The sequence below is a fragment of the Stenella coeruleoalba genome, assembly GCF_951394435.1.
Source record: "Stenella coeruleoalba genome assembly, chromosome: 13".
Classification (NCBI taxonomy): domain Eukaryota; kingdom Metazoa; phylum Chordata; class Mammalia; order Artiodactyla; family Delphinidae; genus Stenella; species Stenella coeruleoalba.
This window is the reverse complement of record NC_137159.1, coordinates 52,286,455-52,307,527: the sequence shown is the minus strand read 5'-3', so window position 1 is coordinate 52,307,527 and position 21,073 is coordinate 52,286,455. Positions and strand designations below refer to the sequence as shown.

Genomic DNA, 21,073 nt, shown 5'->3' with positions numbered 1-21,073 from the left:
CCCGGGCCGGCGCTGGGCGGGGAGAGCCGCCTGGCCCCTCCCCTCCGCCGCCCTCCCCAAAGTTGCCGTCTCCCCCGGGGCCGGCCAGTCTTATGATCCAGCGGATCCTCCTGGGGAGGCCGGGCCGGGGAGAGGGCGCGGGCGCCGAGCGGCGGGGGCAGCGGGCGGGCGCGGCGACCGGGGCCCGGGCGGGGATCCGGGCAGCGACCGAGGCGGCGGCAGCGCCCCGGGCCCGCCGCCCCCTCCCCTCGGGCGGGGGGAGTCGCTGCATGGGGCCGGGGGGTCGGCCGTGCTGCGCTGAGCGGCGGCGGCGGCGGACCCCCCAGGCGGGCTGGGGCTGAGCCCGGGGCCGGGGCGGGGGCTCCGGGGGGACCATGCCCGGAGGCCGGCCGGCCGCAGCATGGCTCACGGGCCCGGCGCGCTGATGCTCAAGTGCGTGGTGGTCGGCGACGGGGCGGTGGGCAAGACGTGCCTACTCATGAGCTATGCCAACGACGCCTTCCCGGAGGAGTACGTGCCCACCGTCTTCGACCACTACGCAGGTAAGCCTCGGAAGTGCTGACTAAGGGGCCGCTCCCCGGGCTGGGAACTTTGGAGCAACTTTGGCTGAGCCCCCTCACCGCCTCCCCTGCGCGCGCTCCCCACCCCTCCCCCGTCGCGCCCTCCGCCGGGCGCCCGGCCCCACCCCCAGGCTTTCCCTCTGGCAGCCCCTAGCATGCCGGACCCAGCCCTCTTCCCACCCCCAACTCCGGTGCCCCGTCCTGGCGCCCCGCATTTCCCATCCCCCTCGGCGCCCGGGGCCGACCTCCTTGACCTTCCTACAGCCGCCTTCCCTATTGCCCCAATCCCCGAGGGGGAAACGTGGCTACGGGACTTGGGAGAAAGGAGTGGGCAGCTGGGCGCCACATCGCCCCAGCCTCACGCCACTTCACAGTGAGCCGGGCACAAGGGAAAACGGGTGGCATCTCCCTGGGAGCTCCCGCTTGCCTCCAGCTGGGTTAGGAGGGAAGGGTCCTGATGGGGAACGAAACTGCCCCAGAGCCTCGATGATTGTGAGCTTCTCTCCCCGCCCCCACTTCTCTGCCCTTGCAGTCAGCGTCACCGTAGGGGGCAAGCAGTACCTCCTGGGACTCTATGACACAGCCGGACAGGTGAGTGTCTTGGCCCCTGGCCGCACCCCCCGCCCTTTCCCCAATTCAGGGTGTCTGTGAAGGGCCTTTGGAAACTGACGTGTCTAGGAGTGAGGGTGTGTCTGCAAGGGTCCCTCTGGATCAAGTATTTCTTTCTTCAAGTCACCACATTAGGGAAAGGAAAAAAAAAAATCTCAGCAACAAATCCAGACCAGCCTACCCCATGTGAACCCCTGGGCTGAAAGTTTCTGCCTGTGTGTGCCTTCTGTCTGGTGCCTGGTGTGTGGGTCCCAACTCCTGTTGCAAAGTGGCAGCGGCCAATCCTGAAGCACTCTTATTTTTAGTTGCCGATGACCAGGTCTCCCCTCACAGCCTTTGTCTGGTCCCTCATTGGTGAGTGGTCTGCCTGCCCGAGGAGCCTGATTGGTGGGAAATGGCATCATCTAATATGATGGGAAGGCATTTGGTCCTGGTTATGTTTATTACAACATCATTGCACTCTGGGACTCCAGTCCCTGAAAACGTAATTTGTGGTATTACCAGAGGACCACGGGGGAAAAAGAAAAGAAACAACAACCATCCAGCCACTCCCAGGGGCAGGGAGGGGAAGGAGGGGTTAGGAGTTCAGTGTGAATCTTGGAGGAAGAGCTTTCTTTCGTTGTTCCCTAGGAAGGCCAGGTGACTTTGTCTGGGTTTTCTTTGGTAGAGATTATTGTTCAGAAAGAAAATGCACCCTCCGACCATTATTTGCAAATTAGAGGTGGCTTCTGAAGCATTAAGTTCTCCTCTCTGTCTCTGTCCCAGCTCCACCCTCTTCCCAAACCCACTTCTGCCGTGGGCCTAAGATGATTTGTTTGATGAAGTTTTGCAAAATCCATCCTTGTGATTAGACCTGAAAATTTGGGCGGAAGTTTCCCCGTGTCATCCAGACTTGAGTCCTTGAGAACATGTGAGCGGCTGAGGGCCTTGGAGAGTGTCTTTAGGGGATGTCCAGTAGTACAGTTTCCTTATCTGTAAGACGGGGTTCAAAAAGTTCAGACCATTCCCCTGGGCATGTATTATACGCTGGATGCTTAGCACTGAGTCCGGCACACACTAGGCGCACATTAGGTCAATAAAGAGGAGCTTTTCTTTGTAGCCCTTGTAGATTTGGATTTCAGAATTGTAGTACCGGGTTAGATTCCGAAGAATGTCTTGTTGGGGGGCATCTCGATGTGGCCTCTGGTTTCTATACTGTGAAGTTAGAGGAGCCCCTGAGAATAGAGGAACCACTGGCAGAGCACTAGGCACCAGGTGCCTGAGGCCGCCCACTTTCACCAAACTGAACCAGGTTAGTACAACGAGTTCTTAGCTTTCCAGGGCCCCTTTTCATTACCTGCTTTGTAGTTACTCCTTCTATCATTACCAGACGGTATGGAGGGCAAGAGGCAGAACCCATTCAATCAAATAAGACCGACTTTTAAGAAGTACAGCTGGTAAACAGCAGGTTGAAATTGTTGTTTGAAAGGAGAGAGGTTAAAAATCGTCTCTAATTTTAACTTCTCTCACTACTGCCTCTTCCCTTTTCTTTGTTACTTGTCACCATGGCCATCTTTTGACCGCGAGCCCTATTCAACAGGACATGTGTATGTCAGAGCTGTTCTGTGCACATTCAAATCTGGCTAATATCTACTGACTTCCTTCTACATATCAGGCCTGGGGCAGCCACATGCAAATATTATTTTATTTTCTGCACTAAACAACCCCATGAGATAGGTGATCCTCCATCTTTGCAGATGAGGAAACTAGGGCTCAGAGAAGCTAGGTTGCTGATCTAAAGTCACAGCTACGGAGGGAGGTCGCTGGGATTAGGACACGGGTCTGAATCTGCCGTAGTCTGAGGCGGTTATGTACAGATGAAGTCATGGGAGGTGCTGGGGTGCCACCTGGGTTGATTGGGTTGCTTGTGTCTCTGTAGACATGGTCCCTGGAATCTTCACAGTCATTCTTTGAGTGGGGGTTGTATGCCACCCCTGCAGAGGAAAAAACCCAGGTCCAAAGAGTCAAGTGCTGTTTTCAGTGGAGATTGTAAGCTGTCTTCTAAGTGGGATCAACCTATTAGTGAGAGTCAGATATTACTGTTTTTATCCAATGGTGGAGCACTTACTCTATTGGCCAAGAGGTATGTTAGGCCCCCTTGGTGTTTCTCTCAGTGTCTAAGACTTTTCTGAGTTAGCAATAATTCACCTTTCCGCCTCCAAGGGTTTATTACTAATAAGCAATCTTAGCAACATAATCATCAATGAGATGAAATGAGTGCCCACTTTGTACCTAGCACTGTGCTAAGCACCAGAGGGGTACAAAAGAATAAACTTAAGATAGGGATGTGCCATGTCTGAGGACAGCATAGGTGGAAGTGTCTGAATTAGATGCAATGTGTGATATGTAGGAGATTTCTATGTTGTACTTGGTCATTAAGACCTCGTGCCTCTATGAATTGGTAACCGATTAATCTTACAATAATAATAATGATAAAGAAACACATTCACGTGCATATACATATAGAGAGAAATTTTCGAGTCTGATGGGCAGCAGAGGAAAGCCCATGGGCTTTGGAACCAAATAGGCTTGGGCCCAGATCTCCACCTTGCTGTACCGGTCCTGTGATTCTAGCTGTATTATTAAGCTTCTCTGTGATCTAGTAAAAATGTGGTTAATTAGAATCTGCACTGCAGTGTTATAGGTCGGCTTAAATTGTTTAATGTCTATAAAAGCAGCTGACACTGTTCTTCGTTCATAATAGTAGATGTGTAATAAATATGAGAAATTATTGTGCTCCACTGTGGGCAGTTTTATAGGGGGAAGAGGTCACACGTGGAAGAGGACCGTGTATTATACTTGGAGTTGATAGAAATTCTACTAGGATGCCAGATCCTAGAGGCTTTTTAGTGGAGGTCTGATGCTAGCTTTGTACTTCGTAATTGCCACGGTCCCCATCACCGGACCCATGGACACGGTCAAGTGCTCCCTGCTCTAAATGCCCTGTTGTGTCAGGATGGTTTCCTTTCTTGATCAGAACCTGCATCCCCAGTGGTGTAAGAGAAACTCTTAGAAAAATGAAGAGTTCAGCATAAAATTTGAGAACCAAGTGGGGTATGTAGGTTTCAGTCGATTCTACTTTGGGAGGTAAGATGGGATGAGGGAGAAGCTCACAGCACTTTAAAAAGTTCACTCGTGCACTTGGGCGCTCACTGTATTTGAACCACAGCACATCTCCCCTGGGTTGGAACTTCTAGTCTGTGTGCTTACTCTTGGGTCCCCTCTTTGACCCCAGTTGAGTTCAAAGCCATAGGTATCCAATGGCCCAATTTATATATTAAAGAACATATTACGGAACTTCAAGAGATGACTGTAGTAGATAACCTCTTGCCTTCCGGAGTAGGCTGCTTCCTCCTTAACCTCCGCTGCTATTGGCAGAGAGAGAGAGAATATATAGTGAATGTGAATGTGTCGGGCATCACGTTCTGAGTCCCATCACGTTCTCTGCCTGGGCACATCCCTCCACACCCCCGACACACTAGCATTAGGCCAAAGGGAAGACCCCCTCTCTTGGCCAAGCCCCTGGTGGCCCAGGAGCAGCCCGACATTTTAGTGCCAAGCATTTCAGAGTGGAAGTTGAAGGCGCTCCTTCCTCCTCCCTGTGGCCTGCTGGAGGGGTCCGGCTTCCGGTCTGGGCCTCTGCAGTTCTTCTCTTTTCTTGCCTGGCGTTCAGGGCTTCAGGGTCGGCTCTGCAGCAGCCCCAGTGTCTGCTCAGGGAGGTGCTGGAGGGGTGAGATTTTCCCTCCTGACTCTGCACTGTGTGGCGCTCAGGGGAAGTGAGAAGAGCTCTGGCTCCGGCAGACGAGCCAGTGGGAGTTGCCTGGCAAGCTGCTCTCGAGGTGCGGGCTCCAGGCTGATCTCTTAATCCTTGGCAGGAAGGCAGAACTTGATACCCTGAAGAGGGAAGGACGGACGCCCAGTTTATCCCAGGTCCTGGAATACCCACACTCAGGAGGGTGTGTTGGGGGTGAGTTTGGGTTCCCTAGAGTTCCGGATTTAGCCACTGCCTCAGTGTGTACACGTCCATATGTGTGCTTTGGGGTGTGCTGTTGCTATATCTGTTAACTTAAACACACACAAGTTCAAGGATGCATATAAGAGAGCTATAAATACCTCCACTCAGGTGTCCCCTGGGGTTGGTTCAGGGACAAGCCAGGTCTGTTTCTTACTTGACATAGCCCAGCAGCTGTGGCTGCCTTGCAGGCCCTCTGGGTGCCCCGGGAAGCACTTCCCCTCCAGAAGGGGATCTCCAGGGAGGCAGCCTGGGAATGCCCTGCCTTCTGGAATGCCCTGCAGCGCCCAAGAGCCTAGTTTAACAGGAAGGGGGAGGGGTAAGCCCAGGGTATTGCCACTCATAGAACGCCTCCCACCTTCAGGCAGGCATCCTCACAGAACCTTCCGAGGTAGACTCTTCCCAGGTGAGGAAATTGAGAGTGAGTGGGCTTATGAGAACCAGACCAAGATGGGATTAGGACAAAGGATTTCCTTACTTTGGAGGGGCCTGCAGGGAGCATCATTAGGGCTCAGGAAGTACCCACTCACATCACTCAGGCTCCAGGTCCCTGCAGCCCGACACTGTGTCCCTGAGGGGCCCCGGGAGCAGAGTTTGGGAGGAGCCGCAGGGTTCCTTCCAGACATCAGCTGCAACAGGTGAGATGCTGGCACTGAGCATCCTGGTTTCCCTTAGTAACCTACTGTAGATTTGTCATCTGTGCATTTTGCTAACCTTTTTAGAAGCTATTTATATTTCCAGTCTGCGCTGCATCATAGGGAATGCTGGTTTACTCCTCCGCGTGGGGAAGGTGGATGGCCTTTCTTGGCTTCAAAGCCTTTGCAGTGGCCGAATGCCCTGTGTCCCCCCTCTTGGCACTCTGATGTGAGTTTGGGATGTGATCCTCTGATCCATCCGGCTTCACTTCTCTCATGATTCTCTTGAGGTTTGGTGACATTTATGCTCTGGGAACCAAAGCTTACCAGCAGGTGTGTCAAGAATGGTGTTATAGGTGCGCCCAGATGCCATCCACTCAGCTCGGGAGTGGGGGGGGGGGCCCAGTGTGTAGCTTCCAGGGGGCTGAGCATAAATGGTCATTTTTATGTGTGCCAGGATGTGAAAAAGGTGGGAAGCATTGCTTTAAAGCTCATGGGTTAGAGGCCTTATGGAGAGCTGGGTGTTTGTGGTTTTGTTGTGGAGTTTGGGGTTTCAAGAGATGAGCCCTAGTGGTATTAAAACAAAACAAAACAAAGCCGTTCTCCATGGGGCTATCGGTTTCTAGCAATGACACGTGTTGGCAGCAGCTGGTACTACCAAGAGGCCTCAGGTACAGAATAGCAATATGCAAGGAGGAGGAAAGAGAGGCTGTTACAAAGAAACTAAGCCCAAAACCACACATGTTTTTAAAATTCGGGCGCCTCAGCTGAATTTCCTTTCACTCAGAGGGCTCGGTTTTGCCCTAATTTGGTGTGTTTGGGTCAAGGAGCGGCTTTCCTTGCCCTCAGCAGTTTGCTGTTCCTCTTTTAGTTTCTGGCAGGCAGCTGCTTTGCAGGAGGAAGAGCGGGGAGACCCAGCCAGGGAGGCTGCGCGGGGCGGCAGGATGGCCATGGCGGGTCATCAGCGCCCTTCCCGGCCACCCAGCTCTCCGAGTACAGTTCTTCCAGATCCACTGCCTGCTGGACTGGCTCGATTCTCTCTAAGCTCCATGAGGACAGGTGACCGTGTCGCTTTTTCTCCACCGTGTTTCCAGCACGCAGCCCAGTGCCTGGTGCGTGGTAGGTCTACAATGACTGTTTGTTAAATTGAGTTGATTCGCATTTGGCTGTCAACTCATTTCTGCTAAAAGGTTAACCAAAGACTAGGGTTATTGCTGTTAAATAAGAGCTTCTGGCACAACCCCTTTCTTGGGAAAAAGCTTTGTTCATTTAGTAGAAGTCTCTAAGTTTCAAAGGAGTGACGGGCATGGAGGTAAGCAGCAGGCCAGGCGCTATCCCCTGACCCAAAACCTGGGGGCTTTCCGTGGGCGCCAGTGGGCCCGTCCCCCAGTGCTGTCTCTCAGGTGCCGGCCTCCACGTCCTTCCTGAGACCTGTCACTCTCAGATGCCCCGAGGGGGAGGCAGCTCGGCAGTGACAGTGTGCTTTCTCTGGAACATTTTTGAATCCTACTCCTCCTCTCTGTAGCTGTGAGACCGTCAGGCAGCCAACTTCTTCCCTCCCTGTGGACGGGGAAGGTGATGGCCACCTCGCAGGGTTGCCGTCAGGGCTAGTTAGAGATGATGTGTCGTTGTCCCAGATGGCCTCACGCTCAGTCAGGGGTGATGGTCCCGGCCGGCTTTGGGGGCTCTACCCCAGTTCAGTTCAGCTGGTGTTGATTCAGTGCCTCCTCTATGTCCCAACCTCCCGTGGGAGAAGAAAGGGGGAGTCAGATGGCAGAAAGCAGCGGGGAACACTCCTCATGTGAAATTGAGTGGTACACCATCCCAGTTGAGAAGAGGTAGCAGGAATAAGCTCTGGAAAGCTGTAGGCTTGCAGGAAGAGATGGGAGGCAGTACAGTAGACTGGTTACCACTGTGGGCCCCCACATTGGACTGCCAGGGTCTACTTTCCAGCAAGGGGCTTGACTTCTCAAAACCTCAGTTTTCTCATCTGTAAAATGGGGATTATAAAATCAAATCAGAGCTTCCCAGCTCCCAGGTAAGGGATTTTTCTTAGCCTCAAGGTGGCTGGGTAGGGCCTGGGATGGACAGCCCCGGGCTCAGGTTGTCCCTTCCAGCTTGAGCCGTCTAACCTCAGTCACTTAGCCCATGGCCCCTCTACCCCACCCACTGTGTGCTGAACGCATCTCTCTCTTCTCTGTCCCAGGAAGTGAAAGCTTGGGAACCATTGGGCTAAATGAGGTCACGCAGGCAGAGGGGCACGGAGAACAGATATTCTGGGTGGAGAGGAACAGCATGGGGAGCACAGGCACAGGGCGTCCCAAATGTGTCTTTTTATGGTACCTCGGATCCCTGCTATCAGTGTCAACGTGTGGAGTAGGGATGAGAACTAAATTATGGAGTTTTTCACCCAGCAACTGACGACTTAGTAATTAGAGAGATATTAACCTGGTGCTGTGCTGCTTGTTGATTTTAATAGAAAGAACAGAACATGGGGAAAGGGGCCTCTATTATTGTTGCTGTTTCTTTTCAAGTGACTGGTGGGAGTAGAGGCCCAGCCGCCTCTCTCCTGATGCCCACACTCGCCAGCCCTTCCCAGACTCAGGGAAGACCCCGGGGGTTAATAATGACACTCTCGTCATTGAGTGGCACTTTTACAGGGTGTGAAGCACGTTGCACATGGTGCTCCGTGAGGCTTCTCACCTGCTCTGAGTAAAGGAAGCAGGTCGTGGTTGCCTCCTTTGCAGGTTCAGAGAGGTTAAGTGACTTGTTCGGACCACACACCTGGTAAAAAGGCAACACCAAGATTACAGGCCAGACTGCCCAACTCCAAGACCTGGGTTCTCTGTGTTAAACCACTCACAAGAATCAGCTTGATGGTGTTATATGTCTCCTTTACATCACGTATATTCTGTTGCTGACGATTTCATTAAAAAGTACATTCTGGGCCCATTGCTTTTCTGGACAGGAGAGTTGGTGGAATGGTGTCTATAGATGGGACACTAGGGGCTGCTGCTGAAATGGCTCCTTAAAGATACCTCCACCCCACCTCCACCCTGGGAGATGAAGGGTGTTTTGTCCATTTGTTCATTAACCTCCATTGTTGCTGAAAAAGAGGACTTCCCCTGCGTGGTGCAGGTAGCTGCATTGCCAGTGAGGCTGTGGAAGAAACTTCATGCTGGTGCAGGTGTCACCTGTTCCCGGGAAGGAGCTCTGCGCCGCTTTGCATTGTCACCCCTGCTCCGCCTGGCAGCCCTGACTTGACATGAACTTGCTGTGCGGGGGCTGCCAGGCAGATGTCTTTTCCATCCCATAGGGGCTGCCCCAGGCTTTTCTTTTCTCCCTGTAGGAGTTTCCTTATTTAGGTAAAGCTGCCATTTTCAACCTGTTTGTCCCTCTTCCATCGGGATGTGCCCTGAATATGCACCCAAAGACTTCCTCTGCCACCCACTCCTCATTTTGCCTGCCTTCCTGAGCGTCCTGTTGACACCACCTCCGCATGGGCTCCCACATCCCACGTCCCACAGCCTGGGCTGCGTCCCGCCGCTGTGACTGCCAGGACTAGATGAAAACACTCATTCAGTCAGTCAGCAAACATTCCTTGAGCACCAAATCTGGGCCAGTACCTGTGCAAGGGGTGGGGCTTATGAGACAGATCGGGCCCAGGCCCTGCCCCCAGGAGCTCACGGTTCAGCAGAGTGGGGAAGGGAGAGGGTGCCTGTTCATGGGGGGCACAGAGGAGGCTGGGTTCTGTCCTTCCCAGGAGATGAGAATGGGCACAGCAGCCTGGGGTTCTCCAGGTCGATTTCAGGTGGAGAAAGTGCTCAGATTGGATTCTTACATGTACTAGATGCTCAGTGAGGGTTTGAATTACTGCACTGGTTCTCAGATGTGGTCCTCAAACCAACATGCATCTTCTGGGAATGTGTTAGAAATCCAGACTCTTAGGCTTCACCCCAGACCTCTGGAATCAGAAAATCTGGGACAACTCTGGTATGACAAGCCCTCCAGGTGATTCTGATACTGGCCGAAATGTCAGAGCCACCAAGTTAGTAAATGTGAACTTAATATACCTTGTCTTAGCACGCCACCTCCCCTCCTCCCCTCCCCCAGTACACACACACACACTCTCTCTCTCTCTCTCTCTCTCTCTCTCTCTCTCTCTCTCTCTCTCTCTCCCCCTCTCCCCCTCTCCCCCTCTCCCCCCTCTCTCCCCCTCTCTCCCCCTCTCTCCCCCTCTCCCTCCCCCTCCCCCTCCCCCTCTCCCTCTCCCTCTCCCTCTCCCTCTCCCTCCCTCCCCCTCTCCCTCTCCCTCTCCCTCTCCCTCCCCCTCTCCCTCTCCCTCTCCCTCTCCCTCTCCCTCCCCCTCTCCCTCTCCCTCCCCCTCTCCCTCTCCCTCTCCCCCCCTCCCCCTCTCCCTCTCCCTCCATGCTCTACTTATACACTGTCTCCAGAGTGCAGGTACATAACTTATCCATCTTTTAATCCTTATTCATCTTTTAACCCCTGCCTATCCAAACACGCCTCCACACACCCTCATCTCTAGTTCTTTATGCGTGGTTGGGTTGCTCCATATTTGTTGGAATGAACTGAATCATTCAGCCACTGGTGCCGCCTTCCTCGCCTGCCTGGTGGAGATGGGGCCAAGGCATGATCAGGAGAAAACGGAAGCAGAACTTCTTAAGCTGCCCTTGGCTCCACTGGTGTGCTGTCTGGCCCAAGGCCATGCACACAGTAGGCTCCAGGGGTATTCCTTGATGAGGCCCAAGTGCCAAGCCATGTCCTCCCCCGTACATTAAGCATCCAGACAGACTTGAGACGCAAGACCTGCTCTGTTCACCGTAGCTGAGGTTAGCACTCTGGGAGGTGACAGGCCTGCCCCTGAGGACAATGCTGGTTTGGTTTGTGCTAAATTAGTTCCAAAGCAACAGATGGGCAATGATGTCCTTTTGTATTAAAACTCCCCACTGGGACAGTTGGAGGAAGGGCTGTTACTGACACCCTTCTCGGCAGTAATTACTTTTCTGGCTGACCATGGCTTTCTGCGCAAGTGTCCTCCTCCTCCATTCCCCTGCCTTCCCTCCACTTTTAAATTCCCCCTTTCCTCCTTCCTTCCTTCCTTCCTCCCTCCCTCCCTTCCTCCCTCCCTCCCTTCCCCTCTCTCTTCCTTCCTTCCTTCTTTTTTTACTGCTCTCTCTTTTTTTTTTCCTTTTTTCAAAACTTGTTCCAGTGTAGAAAAGCCATCTTCTTTCAAATGGCCTAACGGTTGGGATTATAAATGAGTTGGCTCAGAGTATGCCCCCCTTTAAGAGCTGCCACTGAGAGAAAGAATTTAATTCTGATTGTCCAGCTCAATTAAAATTCCACTTACCAATTTCGTTTCTTTTTATGGCTGAGTTGAGTTATTTGTAGTGAGGTGGATGGACCTAGAGTCTGTCTTACAGAGTGAAGTAAGTCAGAAAGAGAAAAACAAATACCGTATGCTAACACATATATATGGAATCTAAGGAAAAAAAAAGTCATGAAGTACCTAGGGGCAAGACGGGAATAAAGACACAGACCTGCTAGAGAATGGACTTGAGGATATGGGGAGGGGTCAGGGTAAGCTGTGACAAAGTGAGAGAGTGGCATGGACATATATACACTACCAAATGTAAAATAGACAGCTAGGGGGAAGCAGCCGCATAGCACAGGGAGATCAGCTCGGTGCTTTGTGACCACCTAGAGGGGTGGATAGGGAGGGTGGGAGGGAGGGAGACGCAAGAGGGAGGAGATATGGGAACATGTGTATATGTATAGCTGATTCACTTTGTTATAAAGCAGAAACTAACACACCATTGTAAAGCAATTATACTCCATTAAAGATGTTAAAAAATAATAATAATAAACAACCAAAAAGAATAGAAAAAAATTCCACTTACCCCAGCGTAATTTTCAAAGGGCCGTCCCACCCAGCGAGCTGGTTCAGGGTTCACAATTAAGGTGTTCCTTGTGGCCTCCCTGGCTCTGCAGGTATGGGGGATGGGATAGAGGTGAGAGGGTCCCTGCTTTCTTCAGACAGGGGCCTTGTCTAGCAGCAGGGAGCTTCTGGTCTTCATCCAGCCTGCAGAAAGTGAGAAGTCCTTCTGAGGAGGAGGCACCCCGTGAACTCCTCCCCTGAGACTCCAGCCCTCTTAGGGTTGAACCCCGTCTTTGAATTTCAGCTGAGAAAATCATCTATAGGCTACAGTCTAGCATTCTGTTTTATTCTTGTGTAGTTCTTTATCAGCACCCAGATTGTAAGCCCTCAGAGGGGGTCTGCATGTGGCACGTAGCGCTTAGCACAACTCGCAGCCAGGTGTGTGCTGGATATAGGAGAGTCTGTTAGAAAGATGACCATGAAAAGAACATCTCCCATGACTTTACATCACCTCCGTATCGGTTTTCTCGTCAGCTCATTTTAAAGGGAATTCTATTCTGTCTTGACATTGTTGAAGGTTTTTAAAATCGGGTTATAGGTGGTCGGTGTAATGCGTTGCCTGCTGAGGCACAGTAGAACTCAGTTCTTAACTCAGGGAGTCCATTAGCAGAAAGGCTGCCAGGTCTTTTTGGATAAAAGATTGGCCAGGATGTGTGCTGTTCTCCAAGTTTGGATCTGTAGGATTCCTTCAGTGTGTTTTGTGTCATGTGTCCCTCTGTTACAAGCAGGGGGAGCCCTGACATCCTGCTGCTGGGCCAGGCAGTGTGGAAGCATCAGAGTCTAGGCAAGCTGGTGTTACAAACAAAGCAATTCCTCAGAAGTTCCTCGTGAGCCAGACTGCTTGTTTACTCCTCTTTCCTTTTTAAAAGTTGAGATATTATTCATATTCAGTGGGTTTTATATATTCACAAAGTTGTGCGAACATCACCACTGTTTAATTCCAGAACATTCTCATCACCCCCAAAGAAACCCTGTACCTATAATCAGTGACTCTCCATTCTCCCCTTTCCCCAGCTCTTAGCAACCACTAATCTACTCTTTTTTTTTTTTTTTTTGCGGTACGCGGGCCTCTCACTGCTGTGGCCTCTCCCGTTGCGGAGCACAGGCTCCGGACGCGCAGGCTCAGTGGCCATGGCTCACAGGCCCAGCCGCTCCACGGCATGTGGGATCCTCCCGGACCGGGGCACGAACCCATGTCCCACGCATCGGCAGGTGGACTCTCAACCACTGCGCCACCAGGGAAGCCCACTAATCTACTTTTTGACCCTGTGGATTTGCCCATTCTGGACATTTCATATAAATGGAATCATACAATATGTGACCTTTGTGTCTGGTTTCTTTCACTTAGCATCATATTTTCAAGGTTCATCCATGTTGTAGAATATACCAGTACTTCATTTCTTTTTTGTGGCTGAATAATCCTTGTCTGTCCTTTTTATTCCTTTTCGCCAGTCTTCATTACATGGACATTCTGCCCGAACCCTGGAAACCACTGGTCATGTACTTCTGGTGCTGTCTTCACCCCAGCTCTGGTAGGGCTAGGGCTAGTCCCTCTACGCTTTCAGTGTTCCAGTTCTCCTGTTGCCTCTGTTCATAATCTTCCCCACCCCCATCTACACCCTTATGTCTTTATTCATCAGATATGTGAGTATCTGTTAAATACAGGTGAGGTGAGGAACACGGAGATCCATCAGATAGGGTTCTTTCGCTGTAGGAGCTTAGAGTCCATTGGGAAGAGAAGATGTATACAGATGACCAAAATGCAAACAGAATATGGGACGTACCAAGAAAAGGTAAAGTGTGAGGAGTGTCATAAGGGTGCCTGACTGCTAGGCTGCTTGCCTGGAGCCTCCCAGAGAGCCAGGGCCTCAGTGGGGCCATCAAGACCCAGAGACTTGATTTTGTTGAGGCGCTCACATATCATCAGGTCCACCGGTCTGATCTGTGTTAAGTCATAGAGATCTGGATATAAACAAGGTTGTGGAAGGATTATTTATCATGTGGTCTTGGTGGAAAAATGGACTCAAGCCATAAACCAGTAGCTCACAAGGAAGAAAAGCAGACAGCCAGTTGAACACACAATATGCAAATAAAAACTTTTTTTTTTCACGTATCAAATTGAACAACATGGGAAAAATTGATATTCAGGAGTCAGGGAAGTGGATGCTGTATGTACCGTTCAGTAAAAACTGACACGATCCATTTGGAGGTTAATTTGGCAAAGACACTTAAATTTTCAGTGATCCATTTCTATGAATTTATGCCAAGGAAACATTCAGTGTACACAAAGATTTACATAAAATGATATTCTTCACAGCCATATTTATAATAGTGATAAATTATGAACACAACGCATAGTAAAAAAGGATTTGTTAAATGATAGCATGATATATTTTAGAATGATCACAGCCATTAAGAACTGCTTTCAACAAATATTTAAAGATATATGAAAAGGCTAGTGGTGTGTTAAGTGTGAAAACACAGGAATCAAAACTATATTTGGCATTATTACAACTTTGAAAAATCTGCATATGTATAATGTGTAAGAAAAAGATTGGTATAAAATTGTCAAAATGTTAAGGCAGTTGGCTCTAGGTAGTGATATTGAATACTTGTAGAAATTTACTTCTTTATACTTTATTCTGTTTTTCTCCAATTTTAAAAAAAGTCACTTTATTGAAGTTATATATGCGGATGGTTTAAAGAGTCAACAGTTCTATAAGATCCTGTTATGGAGAAACAAAAGATCCCTCTCCGCTTTCCTACAGAGAAGTCCTTTTCCACTCCCCCAAGGCAACCGCTTTCAGTTCTTAGCTGTTTATGTTGGCAAAAGAAATCCTCTGTTGCCTTCACACCATGAATGATGAGGCTTTAGCTGTCTTTTGAATATGTCTTCCACTTCCCATCTACCTATCCCCAGTAGCTATATTGTAATTTCCATTTGATTATTGATCAGTGGTTATATTTTTATCACTGTGTTAGCATAGCTGAACCATGTAGTGTACTATAATTACTTTTCCCTCTTTGTGCCGCTTTTTGTTTCCCTGGAGTTACTAATTATCTTCTTCCCTTGCTTAGTTTTCACCACCTGTCTATTTCATTCTAAACTCACCTTTCCATACATTCCAGCATATCAAGTATTCTGTCAATTTCTTCTTGGAGACATTCGTCATGAGCCTACTGATCTGCTTCAGTTTGGGCTAGTTGCCTCGAGCCTACTGCACAGCTGTCATCCTAGGATTTTCCTTCATCATTACTGGGATTCCCTTTGGCTCTATGTCTTGTATTAGATGCCAATTTTTATTTTTCATGTCTTCATAGTTTATTTCCTCATTTTGGTAGAGTATATATTTTATTAGTTTCCTGAGAAAAGGTGCATTGTAGGCAAATTTTTTGATACCTGGTATGTTTGAAAATGTTTTTATTTCCTTCATACCTGCTTGACATTTTGAAAATAGATTAGAAATCATTTTTGCTTCAGAGCTTTGAAGGCATTGTTCCATCATCTTCCAGCTTCAATTTATGCTGTTAAAAAGTCTGATGCCAATCTTACTCTGGATTCGTTTTTAGGAACCTGTTTTTCCTGTCTGGAATTTCACACTCATGGTCTTCAGGGTAGGGTATAGCTGGCTATTGTGGGCTATTTCATCCTAGGGCCTCGTGTCCTTCAGTTCTGAGAAATTTTCTTGGTTTATTTCTTTGATTTCTTCACTTCCAATTAATCTCTTCTGTTTCACTAGAACTTCCAGTATTTAGATATTAGAGGTTTTGGGGGTGGTCCTCTAATTGTGCCTTCTCTGTGTCTTTTTGCTCTATTTTTGGGAGAGCTCCTCAATTTTATCATCTGCCCCTTCTATTTTTTTTTTAATGTGATTCTATTTTTAATTTTCAAGAACCTTTTCCTGTTCTTTGGATGTTCCATTTTTTTTTTCTTTATCATCTTCTAAGTTTGGTTTGGCTTGCTTTTGGTTTGAATATCTTCTCTAATTTCTCTGAGGGTATTAATGATAGCTTTTTGAAATTTTTGTCTCCCTGCGTAGTCTGTCGTTTTGATCTCTGCCTTTTGTGGCAGTTCCTCAGGTGTCTACTCATATTTACGAGAGTGGCATTGGAGAATGGGAAACTCTGTGTATACGTGGGGCTGGATGACTCTGGCCCTTACTGAACGTCTGGGTTTCTCAGCCTCAGCACTGTTGATATTTCGGGCTGGACGGTTTGTTGTGAATGCTGTCCTGTGAACTGTAGGATGTTTAGTAGCATCCGTATTGTCTTCCCTACCCCAATCATGATGATCAGGAATGTCCCAGACACTGCCAGATGTTCCCTTGGGGCAGCGTCAGCCTGTGCTCCTTCTACCCCCATTTGAGAACCACCACTGTAGGGTGATTCATCTGGGTCTTTTCATTGGGGAACCTGGTCCTTCCTCTTGCACTGTTCATATTCCCCAGAAAAGAACCTTCCACTCTACTGCCTGAGTGCTTCCTGCGGGGCTGCCACTGTTCTGGGAGGTGAGGGGAGGACGCAGGGTAAGTATCTCAATTTTCAGTGTACCCTGGCCTTGTGTGTTCAGTATGTTCAACTGGGCCCCGTGTCCTCCCACCCAGGGAACCCTCTGTTCTTCCCTTTCCGGGGAATAAATATCCTCTGCCTTTCATCAGGGCTGGGGAGAGTATCATGATAGAGAACAGATCTGGGGTTTAACTGCTTCATAAGCAGACTGTCAATCTGCCCTCTTGTTTGTGGCTCCACCTTCAACCCACTTTCAGAACACAGTGCTCCAGCTCCCACACCTTTAGGGGGTTCTGTTGTACGGAACCGGGTGCTTCTTAACTTCTCCTCATTGCTGGCCCAGGATCTGGCTCCCAGGGTCTGCTAAATCAGTTCCTACTTGTTCTTTGGTTTTCTAGCTTCTAAAATTGTGTGGCTGTTGTCTCCTTCCCTGTTTGCTTTTCCTGTGGCTTTATGCCTTTTTTTTAAATTACTGTACATGTCAGAGGATTTTGGAAAGATCAAAGATAGATTCATGTGTTCAACTGGCTAGCATTTAACTGAATTCTTCTCCAATTTGTTTTAATAATTAGAAAACATAAATATGAAGATCAAAGCTATAGTGATAGATACCTTTTCAGTGCCTGTTATCCAGTGTACCTTTCCTTAGCATAAGGTACCCAGGAAAATGAATTCATTAGAAGCTTTCTTGGGATTCAGGCTTTGGAGCGAAAGGTCTTAGAGGAGATGTGAATTTCATCTGGATCCTGGAACCACATGGCAACTGCCCCTCCCCCACGGGAGCTCGGCTTTCTAGTGTTCAGCATCTGTTTGTCCCCCACGTTTAGCGTCTTACCGTTGGGCAAAGCTAAATGGACACATATATTCTAATTAGGCAATTTCTCCTTTGCTAGACTCTATTTAGAGTCTCTATAGACAATAACTTTTAAGTCAACATTTTTCAGACAGGCCAAAACATACTCTATTAGGTTACAGCTTCCTTTAGTTACATTTTAATCACCTTGATTAGATTCGGGTGTTTTCAAGAATCTCGGTCATCTCTTAGTAATGACCCATATCGCAGATGACTAATGACGATTATGGTTTCATTTTCATGAATTTAATTCTCAACATGTAGCCATATGTCAAATTATTAGGGTGTCCTACTATAGTTCCCCTATATTTATTAACTACACCTCCAGATACTGACATTAGGAGGCAGGAAGGGGCACTTCCAGCTCTGGGGATGGGGGTGGGGGAGGGTCGGGACTGTCTTCCTAGGTGAGGAGGTGGCATGAGTGTGTGGGTTTGGGGTGGGGACAGGACATGGGTAGAACAGGTATTCCATGCAGCCTTTTCTAGTCCTCAGGTGGTGGACATACTCACTCCTGTGAATTCCTGTGGCACTTAGCGTATGTGTCTCTTGTCATTAATCTCGTGCCTACATCAGAGGCCTCTGGACCTGTTTGTCCCATTTAATCATAACAACAACCTCTGAGGTAGGTGATATTATCCACCCCTCCCCCTGCCTTTGTTTTAATGGATGAGAAAACAGGCACACTAAAGTTACTAGTATGAGTTACACGCGCAGCCCATGAGAGCAGCACTGGACCTCAGGCCAGGCCCGCAGGCTCCTGATCTGTAAGTCGTTCAATTAGTGACTTCCCCTGCTGCCAGGGTCTTACTAGGTTGCTTAACTAAGCTAGTGGCTCTCTGAAGGGAGATGTGTGCTGTTTGATTCTCCAGGAAGCAGCAGACTCCCTAAAGGGGTTGATGTGTGGGCTTGGAAAGGACTCAGCTTAGTGGGTTACGCCGGGCCGGGCTGAGAGCTGGAAACTCGCAGGTTCCCGTGCAGCTTGACCGGGCTCTACGGTCCACACCTGCTATGGTTGAAAACTGCCTCCACCTCCACCCTGACCCGCCCAACTGCTGCAGCCACAGTTTCGCCTGCACTTCACCGACTTCACCCTGGCCTCAGCTGCTGCCCTCCACCCCAGAGGGGGGGTGACAGCTGCTGTCCCAACACTGCCTCCAAGGGTTTTATGAGGATACGCAGAAGAGAATGGACATTTGAAACCCCTGGAATGACCGGGGTTTTTCTTGCAAAGCTTTGTTGTTTCCTCGTCTGCCCATAGTGTTGCTTTTTGATTTTGTTTCACGGGCTCTCAGTTTGTTTTGGTCAATGTCACATCTTCCTAGCCAGCTTCTCTGTGGTGGGAAGTCCAGCTCCTGGATTGGCTGAGCTTCTGGGAGCACGAGGATACTCGTACAAACGTGGGTCCAGTGAACCTTTTACAGGCAGCAGCTGAAAACTGCCCGTGCTGTTTGCAGCACAGGGCAGAGAGGGCCTGGCGGCAAGGGCTGGGTGGCCATCAGAGTCCACGTGCATCATGATTCTTTTTCAGTTCTCAGGTCTCGTTTACCGTTGTTTTAAAAAAATACATTTGGGGTATATTAGTTTAGCTCTCTTCAGTTGTTTTAATAAAATTCCTGACTTCAGTTCCTGCCTGCCACGTAAACATATGCACTTAGTAAGCAGCCACATTTCTCAGTGTGTTCTTCACAAAGTCGCTTTTACCCTCAATCCTCCTTTTCCACCGATTGATTCCCCTCTGCCAAATCTGCCGAAACGGAAGAGCTTAAGGAATACTACTGGGCGTGGTGATAAACTCGCAGCCGCCACACAGGCTCCACGCTAGCTCAGTTAATCTTCCAGCAGTTTAGTCCATTTTATGGATGAAGGAAATGGAAACGGTAAGTAACTTGCCTGGAGCCACATAAAACTATGATTCAAAGATTTAAAAGGTCTGTGTCTAAAACCTGTGACCTACTGCTTGCTTAGAACAAAGGGGCCAGGAGGGTCCTAAACTAGTTGATTGGAGAACCGCTGCCTTCCTGCCTCATTTCTGCCCAACTGTCCTGTAACTTTGGACAGGTTGGACGAGTTTCTCTGAGCTTCAGTTTCCTCATCAGTAAAGTGGGAGCTGCCCTATCTCATAGGCTGATGGTGAGGGTTTGGTGGGATAGTAGGGCTAGTGTGAAAGCAGGAGCAAGGCGCTCTGTGCTGTGAAGCAAAATAAGGCTAGAGTAACACAATGCGGTGACTCGTTAATAAGCCTGGAAGAGAGCTCTGCTGGGAGCCTCCTGTAGCACAAGAAGGCCAGAGCTGGAGGGGAGAAGATGAAATGGGTGATGCAGAAGAGGCAGAGTAGGGGTTATGAGACATGCCTGAAGGAGGGTAAGCTGTGCTCCACAACGTGGAAGCATGTCACGGTGATGAATGCAGGTCCTGAGGAGTGGATGGCTTGGGTATTTCTGCCAGGGACTCCCTGCAGGGAAAGGGTATTTCTGCCACGTGCAGGCATCTCTCTGAATTTCAAAGAAATCTGTGTGTGTGTGTGTGTGTGTGTGTGTGTGTGTGTGTGTGTGTGCGCGCGCGCGCACGCATGTGTGTAGGCCCGTGAGGACCCAACTTTGCATACTTGTGGACCTATGTGTATTTTCCTTAAATTAAGGTGAAATTCACACAACATAAAATTAATCATTTTTAAGTGTACAGTTCAGTGGCATTTAGTACCTTCACAATGTTGCATAACCTCCACCTCTGTCGAGTTCCAGAACATTTTCATCACCCCAACAGAAATTGTGTATACTTTCTAAAGGGTCTGTTCTGTGCAAATGTATTTGTGAACCGCATTAGGCCATCCTGATTTTGCCTACCTGCCCAGAAGCCTCCCTCCCTCGTCTGCCTGTCCCATGTCTTTGGCCAAGGAGTGTGGTCTAAGACCTCAGATTCCAAATGGGTTTGCTAGTCATGGTAAACTCCTCCATGCAGTGTGGCTGTCTCGGGTGGGCATGGAGAAAACCAGCATTTCAGGCTTAATCAGAGCGTAGTTCCTGAGGCTTCTCTCGCCGCTTGACTGCCTGTTCTATCTATCTGCCTGCACCTATCAGTCATCGTAAGCCTCTTCCTCAGCCTCAGAGGCGAAGAAGGTAGGTGTTAGTCCACAGTGGAGGAAAATGGTGTTTCCTCTGCATTTGGCCCATCTGTAACTCCTAGTTCTATGTTGGTGCCCTCACCACATGGGCAGCCCAGGTGACCTGAATCCACAGTGCCCAACAGTCCTCTGTAGCTCAGGCATTAAAAAGGTAAGAGGGGGCTTCCCTGGTGGCGCAGTGGTTGAGAGTCCGCCTGCCGAAGCAGGGGACACGGGTTCGTGCCCCGGTCCGGGAAGATCCCACATGCCACGGAGCAGCTGGGCCCGTGAGCCATGGCCGCTGAGCCTGCGCGTCCAGAGCCTGTGCTCCGCAACGGGAGAGGCCACAACAGTGAGAGGCCCGCATACCGCAAAAGAAAAAAAAAAGGGTAAGAGAGCTCTTCCCCTGGAAGTGTCAGACCTGGTACTTACATATGCCTGCCTCCAAATAGCTGGCCCTGGGCAGCATCCGCTCCCCTGTGATACAGGGACCACAGCACCAGCCAGTGTAGTGGGGATCCCTGAATAGTCTCCATGAGCTGCAGAGATGGGGCCAGTGAGTAGCAGATCCTTCCATACTAAGTGAGGGGTGGAGGGAGAGAGAGGGAGACAGAGAGGAGGAGCAGCAGAAGGAGAAGAAGGGGTGAGGAAAGAGCTGCCTTCAGTCATCTAGGGACTACTTCATGCTGATTCCACTACTTAGATCTTGTGCTCACCCAGGAACCAATATCAGGCACACCTCAGAGGTACTGCAAGGTCAGACCATGCAATACAGTGAATATCGCAATAAAGTG

General features: G+C 49.6%; 1 protein-coding gene across 2 annotated transcripts in view; it reads left to right on the top strand.

The window, feature by feature from the left end:
* The first annotated feature begins 36 nt into the window (after positions 1-36).
* Positions 37-21,073, top strand: part of RHOQ (ras homolog family member Q) — a 35,908-nt gene continuing 14,871 nt past the window's right edge. Inside the window, exons 1-2 of one of the 2 annotated variants that reach the window (XM_079941269.1) lie at positions 37-542; positions 1,093-1,151. In XM_079941269.1, coding sequence (XP_079797395.1) covers positions 401-542; positions 1,093-1,151 — 201 coding nt within the window. In that variant the 5' untranslated portion in view covers positions 37-400. The remainder of the gene's footprint in view (positions 543-1,092; positions 1,152-21,073) is intronic. The other variant, XM_079941270.1, reaches the window with a different exon arrangement.